This window comes from Saimiri boliviensis, chromosome 4 (genome assembly GCF_048565385.1).
Source record: "Saimiri boliviensis isolate mSaiBol1 chromosome 4, mSaiBol1.pri, whole genome shotgun sequence".
Taxonomy (NCBI): Eukaryota; Metazoa; Chordata; class Mammalia; order Primates; family Cebidae; genus Saimiri; species Saimiri boliviensis.
In genome coordinates this window covers 18187319-18202280 of record NC_133452.1, presented here as the reverse complement: position 1 = coordinate 18202280, position 14962 = coordinate 18187319, and the positions used below count along the sequence as shown (strand labels likewise).

At 37.7% G+C, this 14962-nt stretch overlaps 1 protein-coding gene across 7 annotated transcripts in view; it reads left to right on the top strand.

Annotated features, from left to right (window-relative positions):
* ESR1 (estrogen receptor 1) overlaps window positions 1–14962 on the top strand; it is a 441625-nt gene that overhangs the window by 188693 nt on the left and 237970 nt on the right. For 6 of the 7 annotated variants that reach the window (XM_074397268.1, XM_074397267.1, XM_074397266.1 and 3 more), the window contains one exon: window positions 2362–2558. In XM_074397268.1, coding sequence (XP_074253369.1) covers window positions 2362–2558 — 197 coding nt within the window. The remainder of the gene's footprint in view (window positions 1–2361; window positions 2559–14962) is intronic. The other variant, XM_039467830.2, reaches the window with a different exon arrangement.

Sequence of the window (14962 nt, the reverse complement as noted above, 5' to 3'; positions counted from 1 at the left end):
ATTCATAGCTGTTTCCTAGTGACTTGAATCATGCATAAGATATTAGTAAACAAACAATAAAAAGATTTGAGGTTGATGGGGGCAGGTTTAACGGTATAGTGGTGAAATGGAAAGAAATGGGTAACAGAATATGAACTAGAATTGAAAACTGCAAGCCAGTGCTCTCTAAAGAACATTAAAAAATAAAGAATTCCTATTTGAGGCTGCCAACCTCAGAACTAAGTTATTTAGAATGGAAAATATTGGCAAAGTCAGACATATTCAACCCAAGGAGCCAATATTTTATGAATATTATGGCAAATGTAGTTTGAGAACCACTACCACAAAATTGTGAACCATCATAATGAGTGAGGAGGCAGGGAAAGGTTATACAATTTGGGCTAAAAGGAAAGACAGGCCTTGTGAAGGGGAGGACCAGCGAAAGTGAGTATGGTCTGGGTATTTGGGTGGGGAATGGAAGCAGTAAGCATGAGCTTTCCTTTGCCAAGAGACCCTGGATCTGCTATCATCAGTTGACTTTAGCTCATCTTAGGATTTTGATTCTTTTGAAAATTTCATAGGAAGCTTCACTTCATCTATATTTTCAATATCTGCCTACCTGTCTTTCTTATACAACTTCGAACACTCTCTCCATTCCTTTAAATATATTATGGAGTACCAGCTATACACCAGGCACTGTGCTGGGCTCTTATCCCACCTTTATTTGATTGCACATGCCTGGCAAGTCTTGGGCTGACATGACATCTACTGCTATGCCTGGTCAGGTGAGAGAGGCAAACTCATCCTTCTCTACTTTCCTTACCTTCTTCCTTCCAGTCTTCTTCAAGGTGTCTTCATTGAGGCAATTTCTTTTACCTATGTTTTTAATCCCAGCTGCTCTAGTTTCCTTCTTGGCTTTATTCTTTTATCCTCTTCTTTGCATTTTCAACGTTTCTTCTCTACTGGCCCATTCCCTTCAGTCTACATGAGGCCGTCTCAAGTCTCTTCATTCTAAACAATTCATTTACTTGGGTCTTACATTCTTTAGCTGCCACCTTAGCTGTATCTTCTCCTACTCTCCTCCAAGTTCTCAAAGGAATGGCCTTTCCTCATTTTCATCTCCTTACTTTCTATCTGTTAGATTTTGGCTTCTGCCTATGCCTGTCTATGGAAACTCCTTGCCAAGAGTCTGCTTTGTCAGATCTAAATTCACTTAACCAGCCTTTGCTTTATTGAATGTCTCTGCCCCATTTGGCATTATTGATCATTCTCTCCATAAAGCTTTCACTTTCTTAAAGCATTTTACTTCCTTATGTTTTTGGTTTTCCTAGAATTTTCTTACTGTTCATTTTCAGTTTCTTTTCTGTTTTCCTCTTATTATCTCTCTTTCTACACTTCTTTTTAGTTTTTTTTCTTAAAGCATTTTATTTCCTTATTTTCTTGGTTTTTGTAGAATTTCCTTACTGTTCATTTTCAGTTCCCTTTCTATGTTCCTTTGATTGTCTCTCTTTCTACATATTTTTTTCCTGTGTTCCTCTGATTGTTTCTCTGTGTCACATAGTTTGGAGTGCAGTGGCATGATCATAGCCTACTGTAGCCTTTACATCCTGGGTTCAAGTGATCCTTCCATCTTAGCCTTGAAGTAGCTAGAACTATAGTTCTCAGCTATTTTTTTAAAAAGCACTTTTATAGAGATGGAGTCTTGCTATATTGTGTAGGCTGGTCTCAAACTCTAGGCCTTAAGCAATTCTCCTGCTTCGGCCTCCCAAAGTGCTGAGATTCTAGGCATGAACCACTGTGCTCAGTCTCTATGTGTTCCTAAAAAGGAGTTTTGAATATTGAAGAACAGTATTTTCAAATTACAGATTAAGTTATGAAAACTGATATCCAGGGTTATGTGGCAATGACATAAAAAATTGAATGGTTATTTTTTTGACATGTGCTCTGTGTGGCTCATCAGTTTGCCTGAGTTCCAAATGTCCCAGCCATTTTACACTTTGTCTGTTTCCTAAAGACCCCGTGCGTGATCTAGAGTTGGAGTGAGCATTGGTCCCTAAATGGTTCTGAAATAACTGTAAATTCCTGCAAAAACATTAAGTTTATTAGAAACCAGCTAATTTCATTTTGCCATTTTTCTGGGTAATATATTCTGGTGCAGGTAGTGTGTTTTTAAATCAAGTTTGCAATAAACAATTTCCCCTCAAGGTTAATATAATAGGCAACACCTTTTGCTGCAACAGACGGCAAGAGGTAATGAAAGATTAGCTTACATTATGATTCATTATTTCAAAATGTCAGGATAAAGTGGATCTGCTGCAACTCCCAGAGAGTGCATGTTTTGCTTTTCTAATGTTAATGGTTTTACTGTTTTTTTCCCCCCAGGCCAAATTCAGATAATCGACGCCAGGGTGGCAGAGAGAGATTGGCCAGTACCAATGACAAGGGAAGTATGGCTATGGAATCTGCCAAGGAGACTCGCTACTGTGCAGTGTGCAATGACTATGCTTCAGGCTACCATTATGGAGTCTGGTCCTGTGAGGGCTGCAAGGCCTTCTTCAAGAGAAGTATTCAAGGTAATAGTGTGTTGAAAACGACTTCTATTTTTGATCCTACGAGCAGATCCTAAGAGCCAAAGCGACTGAGGAAGGAAGACATAGAATCAGCCATTTGTCCAAAACATGAATACCTAGTAGGTGCCGCTAGTATCTTTGGTGGAAATGTGGAGAAGAGACAGGATCTCAGGAGGAGGAGTTGACATGTGCCAGGGCAGCTGAGGCTGAGTAATTCTGCTTCCTTTCTTTGGCAAGACTCAAACAGTCTTGAGCAACTCTACAGAGGAATGCCACTAGCTGAATCTCTAAGGAAAAAATAAATGTGTATATGCCCTGATTGGAGGATAGCAGATGGACATTCATGTTTGGTAGACCACTTTGCCTGTATGATCTGGTGTATGCTGTTCATTGTCCATGCATAATTATCTCTGTATTCTGGCCTTGTCCAGGGAAATATTCTCTTTTTTTTCTAGTTTAGCTTGTTCTCCTCTTCCTCTCTTCCATCTCTTTCTTGTCTCAATGGATGACAGGACATTTTGCTATGAGCTGACTCAGTGGCTGATGTCTCGTAATGGGGGATGTATCATCTTTACCAAACACTTATTAGTATCTTCCTATAGCATTACATTTTCCTGCCTACCTCCATCTTTTCTTGTCTATAGTTTACCAATCGTAGCTAATATACTGCCAGCTATACTTTATTTCTACTTCAGAAGTGTCTCTATTGTTGTATTATAATAAGATACCCTGAGGAAACACTAATCATTTTTACTATCTAAGATACCTGTGGTAAATATCCTTTATCTGACAGGAACAGAGAGATCTGACAGCAATTTAGGCTAACTGAATTCATTTTTTATCTTAAGTGTGGGGCATTGTTCTCTCTTCTTATTCTTTACCTTTTCAGCTTAAGTGAAGGTTAGTATATAAATACTGAGAATATTTCTGAAGGAGTCTTCATGTGATTCCTTCTACAAAAATCCAGATTTAAGTAACTTGTTGAAAACCAGAATCTGCTAAGTTAATAACCACTGATTGAAGAAATGATTCTCATAGACTTTCGGTGATAGCTCTTTCCTGCCCTGATATGAGACGAAAGCTGGGGAATGGTACATACTATTTATTTTTCCTTCCATTGCCAGTGAGAATTTTTTTTTTAAAGCTGTTCATATCTTAATTGAGTAGCATGTAAGGTCAACATGGTCCATTTTAAAAGCATTTTCTTTGACACGTTGCTTTTAACATCTTTTACAACTCTGCTGTAAGACATGGATTTTTTTGTTGGTATTTTTATAAAATTAATGACATTGTCAATAGTAATCTCTCTCTGTGTGTGTGTGTGTGTGTGTGTGTGTGTGTGTGTAAATTCTAAATGTAGGTTAATATATTTATTATTCATCTGCTAAACATGTAAATAAATATATATATGCACACAGGCTATTTAATTTTATTAGATGATCCTATTTTAATTCAGAAAAATGACATTTATATTTTGATTTAGGTTAATATAGGCCCTTAGAGGTCTTTTGACAACTCTCTTAATTTGTGGTTTTATTGTTTATTTGATTTTATATAATCTAAAATATATTGTTTTCACCAAGCATTTAAGCTGTCAACGAAAGAGCATTGACAGAGGTATGGTTAGTAGATAGATTTAACTACACAATTGGATAGATTGATCTTAGACTGTTTTCTCATCAGTACAAATGATTTGGAGCGGTCATTGAAAAGTGTTTCTGTAAAGGGCCAGATAATAATATTTTAGACTTTCCAGGTAATTCAGTCTCTGTTGCAGCTACTTAACTGGATTGTAGCCTGTAAGGAGACCCTGTAAACACATGGAAGTGATTATGTGCTAACAGAACTTTATTTTAATAAAATAGAGTTTTTTGATAGGTAACAAATTAGCCCTGGCCTGTGGGCCATAATTTACTGTTACCTGTTTTAATGTTTATTTATCTGATAGTAAATACCATTATTTATAAAAAGGGAAAAGAGAGTTTTTAAACCTAAAGTTTTGATTATTCACATTTTACTGAGAACTTACTCTATACCTGATTAGATGTTCTGAGAGAAATAAAAAGAAAAAGTGTAAGACATAATCCATAATCTCACAAAATTTAGAATTTATTTAGGAAATGTATTTGGGGAAGTAAATGTACTTGTTCTCATGATACAATCAGAAAGTAAGTCAGTATTGATAAAGTGCTACCTGTATGAAAAAGATAAGGAAAACAACAGAGGAACATAAGGAATGAAAATATCAGTTATGAATGTAAAATTATTAAGATTGAAAGTGGAAATGATCTTCCTCCAAGAAACAGTGGCAATATTCTCACAAATTTTTTGCATAATTTTTGTTCAGTGTTTAGGATACGATTGTATAAAATCCCATAATATTGAGTATTGTCATTAAGCATTAAGAACAGAAAAAAACAGAAGAAGAATATATTTATAAAAAACAATGAATACAACGTGAGATAGTTCATTGGTATGGCATTATCTCAAGTTCAAATGTTCTGAAAAAATTCTGCTTACTCTTCGATATAAACTATCAATCTTATATATGCAGACCAGCTAGTAGAATTACATCAAAACTGTAGCGTTTAAAAATGTAGTTCCCACTTGGTGTCAGAAACTTGTTATGTATCATAGTGTGAAGTTACTGATTTTAGGTTTTTAAAATGGGATGAGTATTGAGTCCAAAGTTCTGGAGAAACCTAGAAACAAGGCAGAGTTATTAACTTTAAGATTTAGGGAAGAGGCCGGGTGCAGTGGCTCAAGCCTGTAATCCCAGCACTTTGGGAGGCCAAGGCGGGTGGAACCCGAGGTCAAGAGATCAAGACCATCCTGGTAAACATGGTGAAACCCCGTCTCTACTAAAAATACAAAGAAATTAGCTGGGCATGGTGGTGCGTGCCTGTAATCCCAGCTACTCAGGAGGCTGAGGCAGGAGAATTGCCTGAACACAGGAGGCGGAGGTTGCGGTGAGCTGAGATGGCACCATTGCACTCCAGCCCAGGTAACAAGAGTGAAACTCCGTCTCAAAAAAAAAAAAAAAAAAGATTTAGGGAAGAACCTTAAAATTATTCACTTATTCTTCATTCATTCATTTAGTTATTGATTATCTTTACTAACAAAGCCCTGTGCAAAACCCTGGAAATGCAATGATAGAGAAACCTGGTCCCTACCCTCACAGAACTTGTGAGGTAAAGGGGCAACAGAGCAATAAACCCACAATTTGATGACAGTGCCAAGATAGAGGTGAAGGCAGCATCTCATAGTTTGGAAGATCCAAACTTCACTCAGTCCTGCTGTTGGTTGAGTCTGGCTCTCAGAGGTTTCCTGATTAAGTCTGGAGGATGTGTCAAGGAAGCATGATGAAGAAGGAGGGAATACATGTCCAGCCATGTGAGTGAGTCCACAAGTGAAGACCAGGAGGAAAGGCAGAGTGCAGGGAATTCTGTGCATAAAAATGAAACAAATTAATGTACTGTTCAACAAAGACATTTCTGGGCCATGGATTTAATCCTAGGCTGTGTAAAAACTAAGTAATTGATTTCCTCTTTACTTTAAAGGTGTTTCCCTGTATTTGATTTGTTTGTGTGTGTGTATAAAAGGAAATTACCAGAGCAAGTTTAAGGGCTTCTAGTTCTGCTTTCTCATCATAGTCTTGATAACTTGGAACTAAAAAGTTTTTGCTGAAATTGTCTGTGACTCTTTATAAATCACACTGCCCCTCAAACACATTTAAGGATGGTGAAGGGTCTGACACGTAGGTGGGAAGTTCTGAAGATGCAGCAGCTCTCCCTGTTTTCTTTGTTACTTAAGAAGAGAGCTAGAAATGAGTGTACGTCAGATTATTCTCGTGTTCTAAGTGTTTTGGTTGAAGAGGTAAAGTGTTTGGCTTGAAAGCATACAAATTTTCATCCACTACTTAGTGTACAAACTTGATTACTTAAGAGATTGAGTAATGGCCTCCAGTGAAACACATTCTTTTTAAAAAGCAAAGTGAAGGATGCTATTTAAATCAGAAGGGGTGAAATTGGATATTTTATGAATTTATTAATCATTGAAGGCATAGAGGTAGTGTTCCTTAAGATGCTTTTTAGACAGAGACTCTGGGATGTTATGTAAGCAGATCTGGTTGCAGCTTCAGCAGCCAGATACTACCTTTGAATATAATTTCAAGGAAAAAGGACTCCACTGAGCTCATTGCTTCTCTTTCATTATTATTTCAGAAGGTCATGTGGCACAGAGGAGGCCTAGGCCTACCTATACTCCACTAGCTATGTTGCTATTTTATATTCTTTCTGTAAGATGCCAACAGAAGCTGCTCATCATTCAATCAGACAAACATGCCCCAGGAAGGTATTGACTTACATGTTATCTTTGATCAGGAAGACATGGTATCAGGGTAGAGTCTGGTTGTGGGTCAATGCAGTGGGGACCTTAGATCCTACAAGTTTAACAGAGCATGATCCATCTGGCCTTAGAAAGCTTCAGGGTGATACAGTCCAGCACCCTGGATAGCTCCTTTAACAGCTGCTGCTGGTCAGCAGGAACTTAAAAAGTTGCTAAAGAACTCACGCCCATTTAGCTGTCTTCATCTGCTTTGTAGGACTCTGTTAAAAGAGATCTTAGTTCTTTTGGGCTTGGGGACTCACTCTTGTTCACTCAAGACGAATTAGTTCTTACATTTATTGTCTCATTTGTGTCCGGTCACCTTCTGGCTTGATGTATGCACCTGTATCTGGAAAAGGTTAGAGAATGGGGTAGAGGTAGAGGCTGCTCTCCCATCTCCTGACTATTTTATATTTTCAGAGATATAACTGAGATCCTAACCCTTTGGTCTCTTTATTTCCATACTTGCTCTTCTACAGTTCAGTTTCTAGGTAACAGCAGGAGGGATCTTTTAGATATATTAATCAGATACTGTGGTCTTAAGTTTGTAACTCTCAGTGTAGATCTTATTCTCAAGAGAAAAAGTTTCGTTCTGCAGATGAAAACATTCAACATATTCTCACTCCTGGTTCCTTCTCCCCCATTCACTATACTCCAGGCATACTGGCCTTTTTTTTTAATTTTTATTTTTTTGCAATTCCCCGAACACACCAACATGTTCCTTTCTCATGATCTCAACACATGTGGTTTCCTTTTTCCCTTTGCTTGGAATACCCAGACCTTTACTTGGCTGGTTTCTTGTCATTCAGACTCTGCCCAAAGTTACTTTCTCAGAGAGAACTTCTCCCGCTTCCATGAGTAATCCTACTCTTATTTCTCTTTACAGCTCTCAAATTTTTATGAAGTTTTCCTATTTATTAATTTGATTATTGTCTGTACACCCAAACTTGGATGTAAACTCAGTGACCGCTGACTTCTGGGTCAGCATTGTTTGTTGCTATAGCTCCAGTACATTTATTCATGTTTGATACATTCCTACTAAATAGTTGAATATGACGAAGGGTCAAAATCATGATAGATAAACACTGCTGGAGGCTCGTAGAGAAGGAATAAATATCACTGGGTTAGGCTGATAAGAGAAGTGTTGATGTAAGTGGTACATTTGATATAAGCATGCAGATAAATGGTAGTTTAGAAGAGAATTCCAGAAATGTGAAATAGTATTAAGAAATTGAGTAAGTCAGCCTTGGGAGAACCCAGGGCTTATTGTTCTCTCCCTTTTTTTTTTTTTTTGCTTTTCAGCACTCTGAAGTGGACATTCCGCAGGGTCTTGTCTTCAATCTCTGCTTCTTTTTCATCTTCATCCTTCTTTTTCCACCCAGTTGCTGATGGAATCACATATATATCTGGTACAGGCTGAATTGTGTCTCCCAGAAAGATATGTTGAAGCCGTAACCCTCAGTGCTTCAGAATGTGATCTTTTTTGGAAATAATATCATTGCAGGTGTAATTAAGATGAAGTTATACTGTGGTGTAAACTACAGTATACTTCCAGTATGTACTCCAGTATATGGGTCCTTAATCTAATGTGACTTGTATCCTTAGAAGAAGAATACACAGACACAGAAAAAGAGAATGCCCTATTGGGGGGGGTGGGGGGAGAAAGAGAGAAAGAGAGAGAGAGAGAGAGAGAGAGAGAGAGAGAGAGAGAGAGAGAGAGAGAGAGAGAAACAGAGAGGAGAGAGGAGAGAAACATCTATAAAGTAAGGAATGCTAAAGATCGCTATTGCCTAGGAAAACTAATATAATAATATAATATTTGGGGCCTAAAGTGTCACAACTGTACCAATATCTCCAAAACCTGGCTCCTTCCCCAGACTGATTTCTCAGTGACTCCCTGTGTTTCCCTCTGCTACCAGCCCCTTGGCTGCCTGCTGTGTGTGTCAGTTCCCTCACCACTCCCTCTGGCATCCTTACTTCAACCTGGGGAGTTCATTATTTCCATTGTTTCACATTGCAGTCTCTGCCTCTGACGTTTCCAGAGCTCTCGCATCGTTCTGTTGAGTCTATCTCTTAAATGCATTTTCATCCACTTACCATTGCTGAGTTAGCTGCATTACCTTTCACCAGGATGCTTGCAATAATTTATTGTTTCCATTTGCCTTTTCCTTCATCTAAGCCGTTTGCTTATTTCTTTTTCCTTTTTGTCAAAGAGTCTGCACATTGACACTCTACTAGTGGTCATAAAGCAAATCACTGATCATGTCAAATACCCTGTAGAGGATCCTTTAATGACTTCCACAGTCCATGGAATGATCCTTAAACAAGTGTTCAAGGACTTCCACAATCTTGCTCTAGCCTAACTTTCTAGTCATTTTAAAGTCACCGTTTCTACTTTTGAAATAGGCACTCCAGACACACTGAATTACCTGTCCTTCTACAAATATGATGGCTCCATTTCTTTGCTGGGAATTTATTTCCAGATTTACCTGTAAAAATTATAATCCTAATCAAAAGTGACTGTGGTGAAACCTCTGAAGATAATGCAGAAGTTCTCTCCCTCCTGGGACCTCGATATTAGTTTATTCCATTGTATTGCATATATTTAATTGTCCATATTCCTTCCCATATTGACTGTGAACTCCTCAAAGGGAATCACCCAATATCCTCAGAGTCACTCAATGAATAAATAAAAGAATAAATAGAAAATTAGGATCAGTTTGTGGGCTTTAGTAAACAGAAAAGCATTATACTTTTTCACTATGGGAGAGGTATGATGAAAGAGTCTTGAATGCAGATGAATCTGCCAGAGGCATACAAGAGATACAAGACAAGGGAAGGAATCAAAGCTTGAAGACGAATTTGGCTGATATTCAACTAGCTTAGATGTACTAAAAATCTGGACATTTTGGCATTCGTGAAATGGAAAAAAGGGGAATAGAATAAATGACATCATAATGAAAAGATATACCTTGCTTGAAGATGATTAAATATGGGTTACCCAGGAGAGAAAGGAGTTAAAGAGGTTCAGAAATAGACTGAATGAACTGAGAAATGAATGATGTGGAAATCAAAAGGAAGGTCAGTCATCAGGGGGTAGGATAAGTCCAATTCTAGACACGCTGCATTTGAGATGATAGCTGGATGTCCAGATGGAATTATCCAGCCGCCACAGAAACAGCATCAGCTTTCTGCAGATATTCCAGGGGTGGGGATTTGAATTAATTTCCTCAATTAATTTTAAAGAAACTTGATGAAAAGAATGGTCTGAATACTTCTTGAAGGTTGCACATAATTAATAATGGAGAAGCAACTCTAAAACCTTCCTCTTGATTTTCATAATAATATAAGTGTTTTCCGAATCTTACCAAACCTTGTAAGAAACATTCTTATTAACAAAAGTGTATTTGCAAGGTCCTTCTAAACAGGAAAATCATAAATTAGTCCTACAAGGCCAAATGTACCTCTCTGGAAGCTTACAATTTAAAAAAGAATATGCTGCTGCCAGCACGTTAAGCTGTACAAATAATAAACAGCAGAAACACATATAAGCATTTTTATGATGTCCAAACAAGAACCAATCAGTTATATATTTTTTGCAAATGATTTGTACCATGGGAGTCCTTTTTCTGACCCAGAGCTTGCCTAATCCTTCCCTTATTTTTATTTCTTTTTTTTTTTTTACTCTCCATCATGTGTTAACATATCTACTATGCAACAGAAATGATGATGGAGGCTGAGGGCAGCAGAGTTTTAGTGTGTACACATAAACTATCATGTAATTTTTTTTCTTTTTTTATTTGAGACAGAATCTCACTCTGTCACCCAGGCTGGCATGTAGGGGCACTATCTTGGCTCAATGCAACCTCTGCCTCCCCGGTTCGAGCGATTCTCCTGCCTCAGCCTCCCAAGTAGCTGGAACTACAGGCATGTGCCACCACGCCCAACTAATTTTTGTATTTTTAGTAGAGACAGGATTTCACCATGTTGGCCAGGATGATCTTGATCTGTTGGTCTTGACTTCATAATCCACCTGCCTCGGCCTCCCAAAGTGCAGGGATTATAGGCATGAACCACCATGCCCGGCCTATCATGTAATTTTCTTTTTTTTTTTTTTTTTTTTTTTTTTTTTTTGAGACGGAGTTTCACTCTTGTTACCCAGGCTGGAGTGCAATGGCGCGATCTCAGCTCACCGCAACCTCCGCCTCCTGGGTTCAGGCAATTCTCCTGCCTCAGCCTCCTGAGTAGCTGGGATTACAGGCACACACCACCATGCCCAGCTAATTTTTTGTATTTTTAGTAGAGACGGGGTTTCACCATGTTGACCAGGATGGTCTCGATCTCTCGACCTCGTGATCCACCCGCCTCGGCCTCCCAAAGTGCTGGGATTACAGGCTTGAGCCACCGCGCCCGGCCTATCATGTAATTTTCAAATGAAAGTCTTTGCAATGAAAATTTTTAAAAGAATGGCATTGCCCCCAGGGACTGGTAAATTTACTAGGTGTTTGGCTCCTGGTTCTCATCAGAGATATAGAAAGACACACCGTGGAAGTCAAGACCTGAAAACCTCATTCAATGTAAGAATGGCAACCCCATTACCAGCGTAAAGTACCTGTTAATGGTTAATGCAGTGCTAGGAAACTTAGATGTGTTTGTGCACACATGCATGCATGCGTTTGAAGAAGAGCTCAGAAGAGTAAAATCATAGCCTTTCAACCTGTGAAATGACAGTAGTTCTTTTTTTCCTCTCCCTTTGGCCAAGTAAGCTTTATCTTGGAGATAATTAAGACAAAATGCCTCTGACAAATAAAATCAGTATAGAACCCCAATTTCTTGGCAGCTTTTGTGGACACAGCTGAAGCTTTCAGAGGTCTTGAAAAACCATGGCAACAAATGCCTTTGAAGGGTAATCAAAGGTTCCAAACGTTTTTAATCGCCGGTGTTTTTTATGCTACCACTTCAAGCATTCTTCTTCATTTTTTGTTCATCTGATTGAAATTAAATTTCCAATTTCCCTACTAAGTGGTTCAGTCCTGGTCATGCGATCAACTATTTCCATTAAAGTAGTAGAGTTTGTGCCCACATATAGTTGTTAAGCTCATCAACAATTCCATTAGAAAGCTTCATTTATCAGTGGTAATAATTTTCCATAAAAATTATAGATAGGTTTTAATGGGCACATTTTCAAAAGGCACCAACTAGTCCTCAAAATTATGTGTTGACACTGTTCTTACAATGGTGGTTTATGGCCTAATTCTGCCAAATTTCTCTCTTCTCCATAGAGAACTGCTGTCAGCAGCTTTATATCCTGTTAAAGAGAATGGCCCATGTCTCTGATACTCATTCAGAGAAATGTATACTTTTAGACGTAGGCTGCTAATTTAAAGATATATACTATAGTATTTCAGCACTATATAGGTTATCCTGTAACCTGCTTGCCTGGCTTTTTGGCTGAAAAATAATAACATGCAAGGATAATCTAGTTCATAAATCTACCATCTACTTAGCAAAACTTGTTGTGGACACTCTGTTAATTTTCCACTTGTGTGAATTAGAGAGCAGATTTGATTTTTTTTTTTTTTGCAAAAGATATGCCATATTTAAGAAAAGAATACAGTGGGGAAAGCACTCCTATTATTTTCCTCATATTTCCATTTTCCTTCAGTGGAAATAAAAAGACATTTTAGTTTTTCAGTTGCTAAGAAATTAAGGAACAAAAGAAAAAACAACTTAATTATTAAATTACAATTTCTTTCTGTAATAAGGACTTGTTCTATTTTCTTTGAGAAAGAGTATATGGATTTTAAATTTTATTCAAATAAGCACCATCTTTCTCTGATCCATGTGGCTTCTGAAGTAGAGTGAATGAGTAGAGAGTGTCTAAATTATCACCCAAGAGTAGGTGGCTGGATTATGTTTATAATATGAACTTTTGTCTTAAGTGCAATGACTTAAAAGAATGGCTGCATCACTTTAGGCAATTTCATTAAGTGATGTGGACAATATTTTTCCTTATACATCATAAAAGATAAATTATAGTTCATAAAATAGTATAAATTTCTAATTAATTGGTGCCTTTGAGAACTTGGAGTTACTAATAAGAGATTTTGTTTCTAATTAATTAATTAATTAATTTATTTATTTTGAGACACAGTCTCGCTCTGTTGCCCAGGCTGGAGTGCAGTGGTGCGATCTAGGCTTACTGCAACCTCCACCTCCCAGGTTCAAGTGATTCTCCTGCCTCAGCCTCCCGAGGAACTGGGACTACAGGCACGTGCCTCCATGCCTGACTAATTTTTGTATCTTTTAGTGGAGATGGGGTTTCACTATGTTGGCCACTTAGTCTTGAACTCCTGGCCTCAAGTAGTCCTCCTGCCACGGCCTCCCAAAGTTCTGGGATTACAGGCATGAGCCACCATGCCTGTCTCATTTTAAAATAATTAAAAGTATATTTTGCCACCACCATTAACCAGTTAAGCCATGATAGTATATTGTAATCACCATGGAGATGGGTTTCTCTTTATTTTATTTTATTTGTTTACTGATGGCTAGCGTGCTGGTTACTCTTCCTATTCTACGAGTGCCTGAGGGCCAGCCCCATTTTTGCCCTCTTACTTCATTTTTTATTTCTTCCTGTTTCACTCTTCATAGCACATCTGTACTCTGAACATACCCAGAGACCTCCCTGTTGAAGTTCTTCACATTCTCTTCCCTAGAGAGGGTTAACTTGTTGAGCTCAGAGACTTAGATTTAAAATAAAGTGTAACAGATGCGTATTGAATGACTATTTTATTTTAGCTCTAGGAGAAATGCAAAGATAACATCATCCATAGGCCCTGAAATCCAACCAAGGATTCTGCTTGTACACAAGGTGAAAGGCTGTGATAATGCACTTGAAACCATGGAAGAGTTAAATTCAGCACTGCAAGTGATAACAGGACTTAGGAGTATTTCAGAAAAAAGTGTTATGAGTTTAGAGGCAAGAGAAAACAGAATGCTCTAGATTAAACTCAACTTTATGGAGGAGATGGTGTTTAAATAGATACCTTTTCACAGAAACATGAAGAGAGTTCTACTTCACCATAAGTGGACTATGACTTGTCGTTAGTCATTGCACGCTTAATTCTGAATGTGTAATAACTGTGTATTATTATAGCAAAATCGCAATTACTTTTGCACCAACCTAATAGAATAGTGTAGGTTTAAAAAACTATTTGTAATATATGCTAACGTATTTCTTATATATATATTTGTTTTACTATCATTAGCAGTAAGTTTATTTTGTATCCAGAGATTGAATAATCTTTTGTTTCTAGGATGTGAGTGATGTACTATTTTAACTTACTTCTGAAGTTTGGCGTGGGAGTAATATTAATAAAATCTAAAGATGGTCCTCTGTAGTGATAGATAATGTAGCTGTTAAGGAGGTAAGTGTATTTGATAATTTTTAATATGATATGAAGGAAAACAACTAGTCCCAAGCTAAGATTTATTTAGGTAGGCTTAGCTTATATGTCATAATTTTTATGTTTGCAACTTTCTTGATTTTCTTCCTCTGGCTTTACTTCTATGAGATATTTATGAAAGGATGTTTTTGAAAGTGGGACTAGAAGCTTTTGCTTCTAAGAGTTGACATAAACTTTTCCACAACATGAACAATTAGTAGGTGATAAACTTAGATACATTCTTGAATTTTTAAAATTGTGGCAGTAAAACTGATCTCAGAAAAGGAAGAAAATGCTTTGGCCAGCTTTTATCAATTACATACAGTGTGTTTGAGAGATTTCAGTTCCTCTCTCCTTCTTTCTCCCTATATAATACGTTTCTTAAGGTTGGTACCATTGATGCACTTGGTGTAAACACATGAGATAATAGCAGTACATGAATCTCAGTCCCAGAAATGGGCTTCTTTTACTCTGCCACCTATTCTGACTGCATTTCTCCTGACTTTCTGTAAATCCAGGGGAGGAACTAGAAGAGCAAGGCGTGTGCTAACATAACATTGGGGATGAAGCATCCTTCTCTTT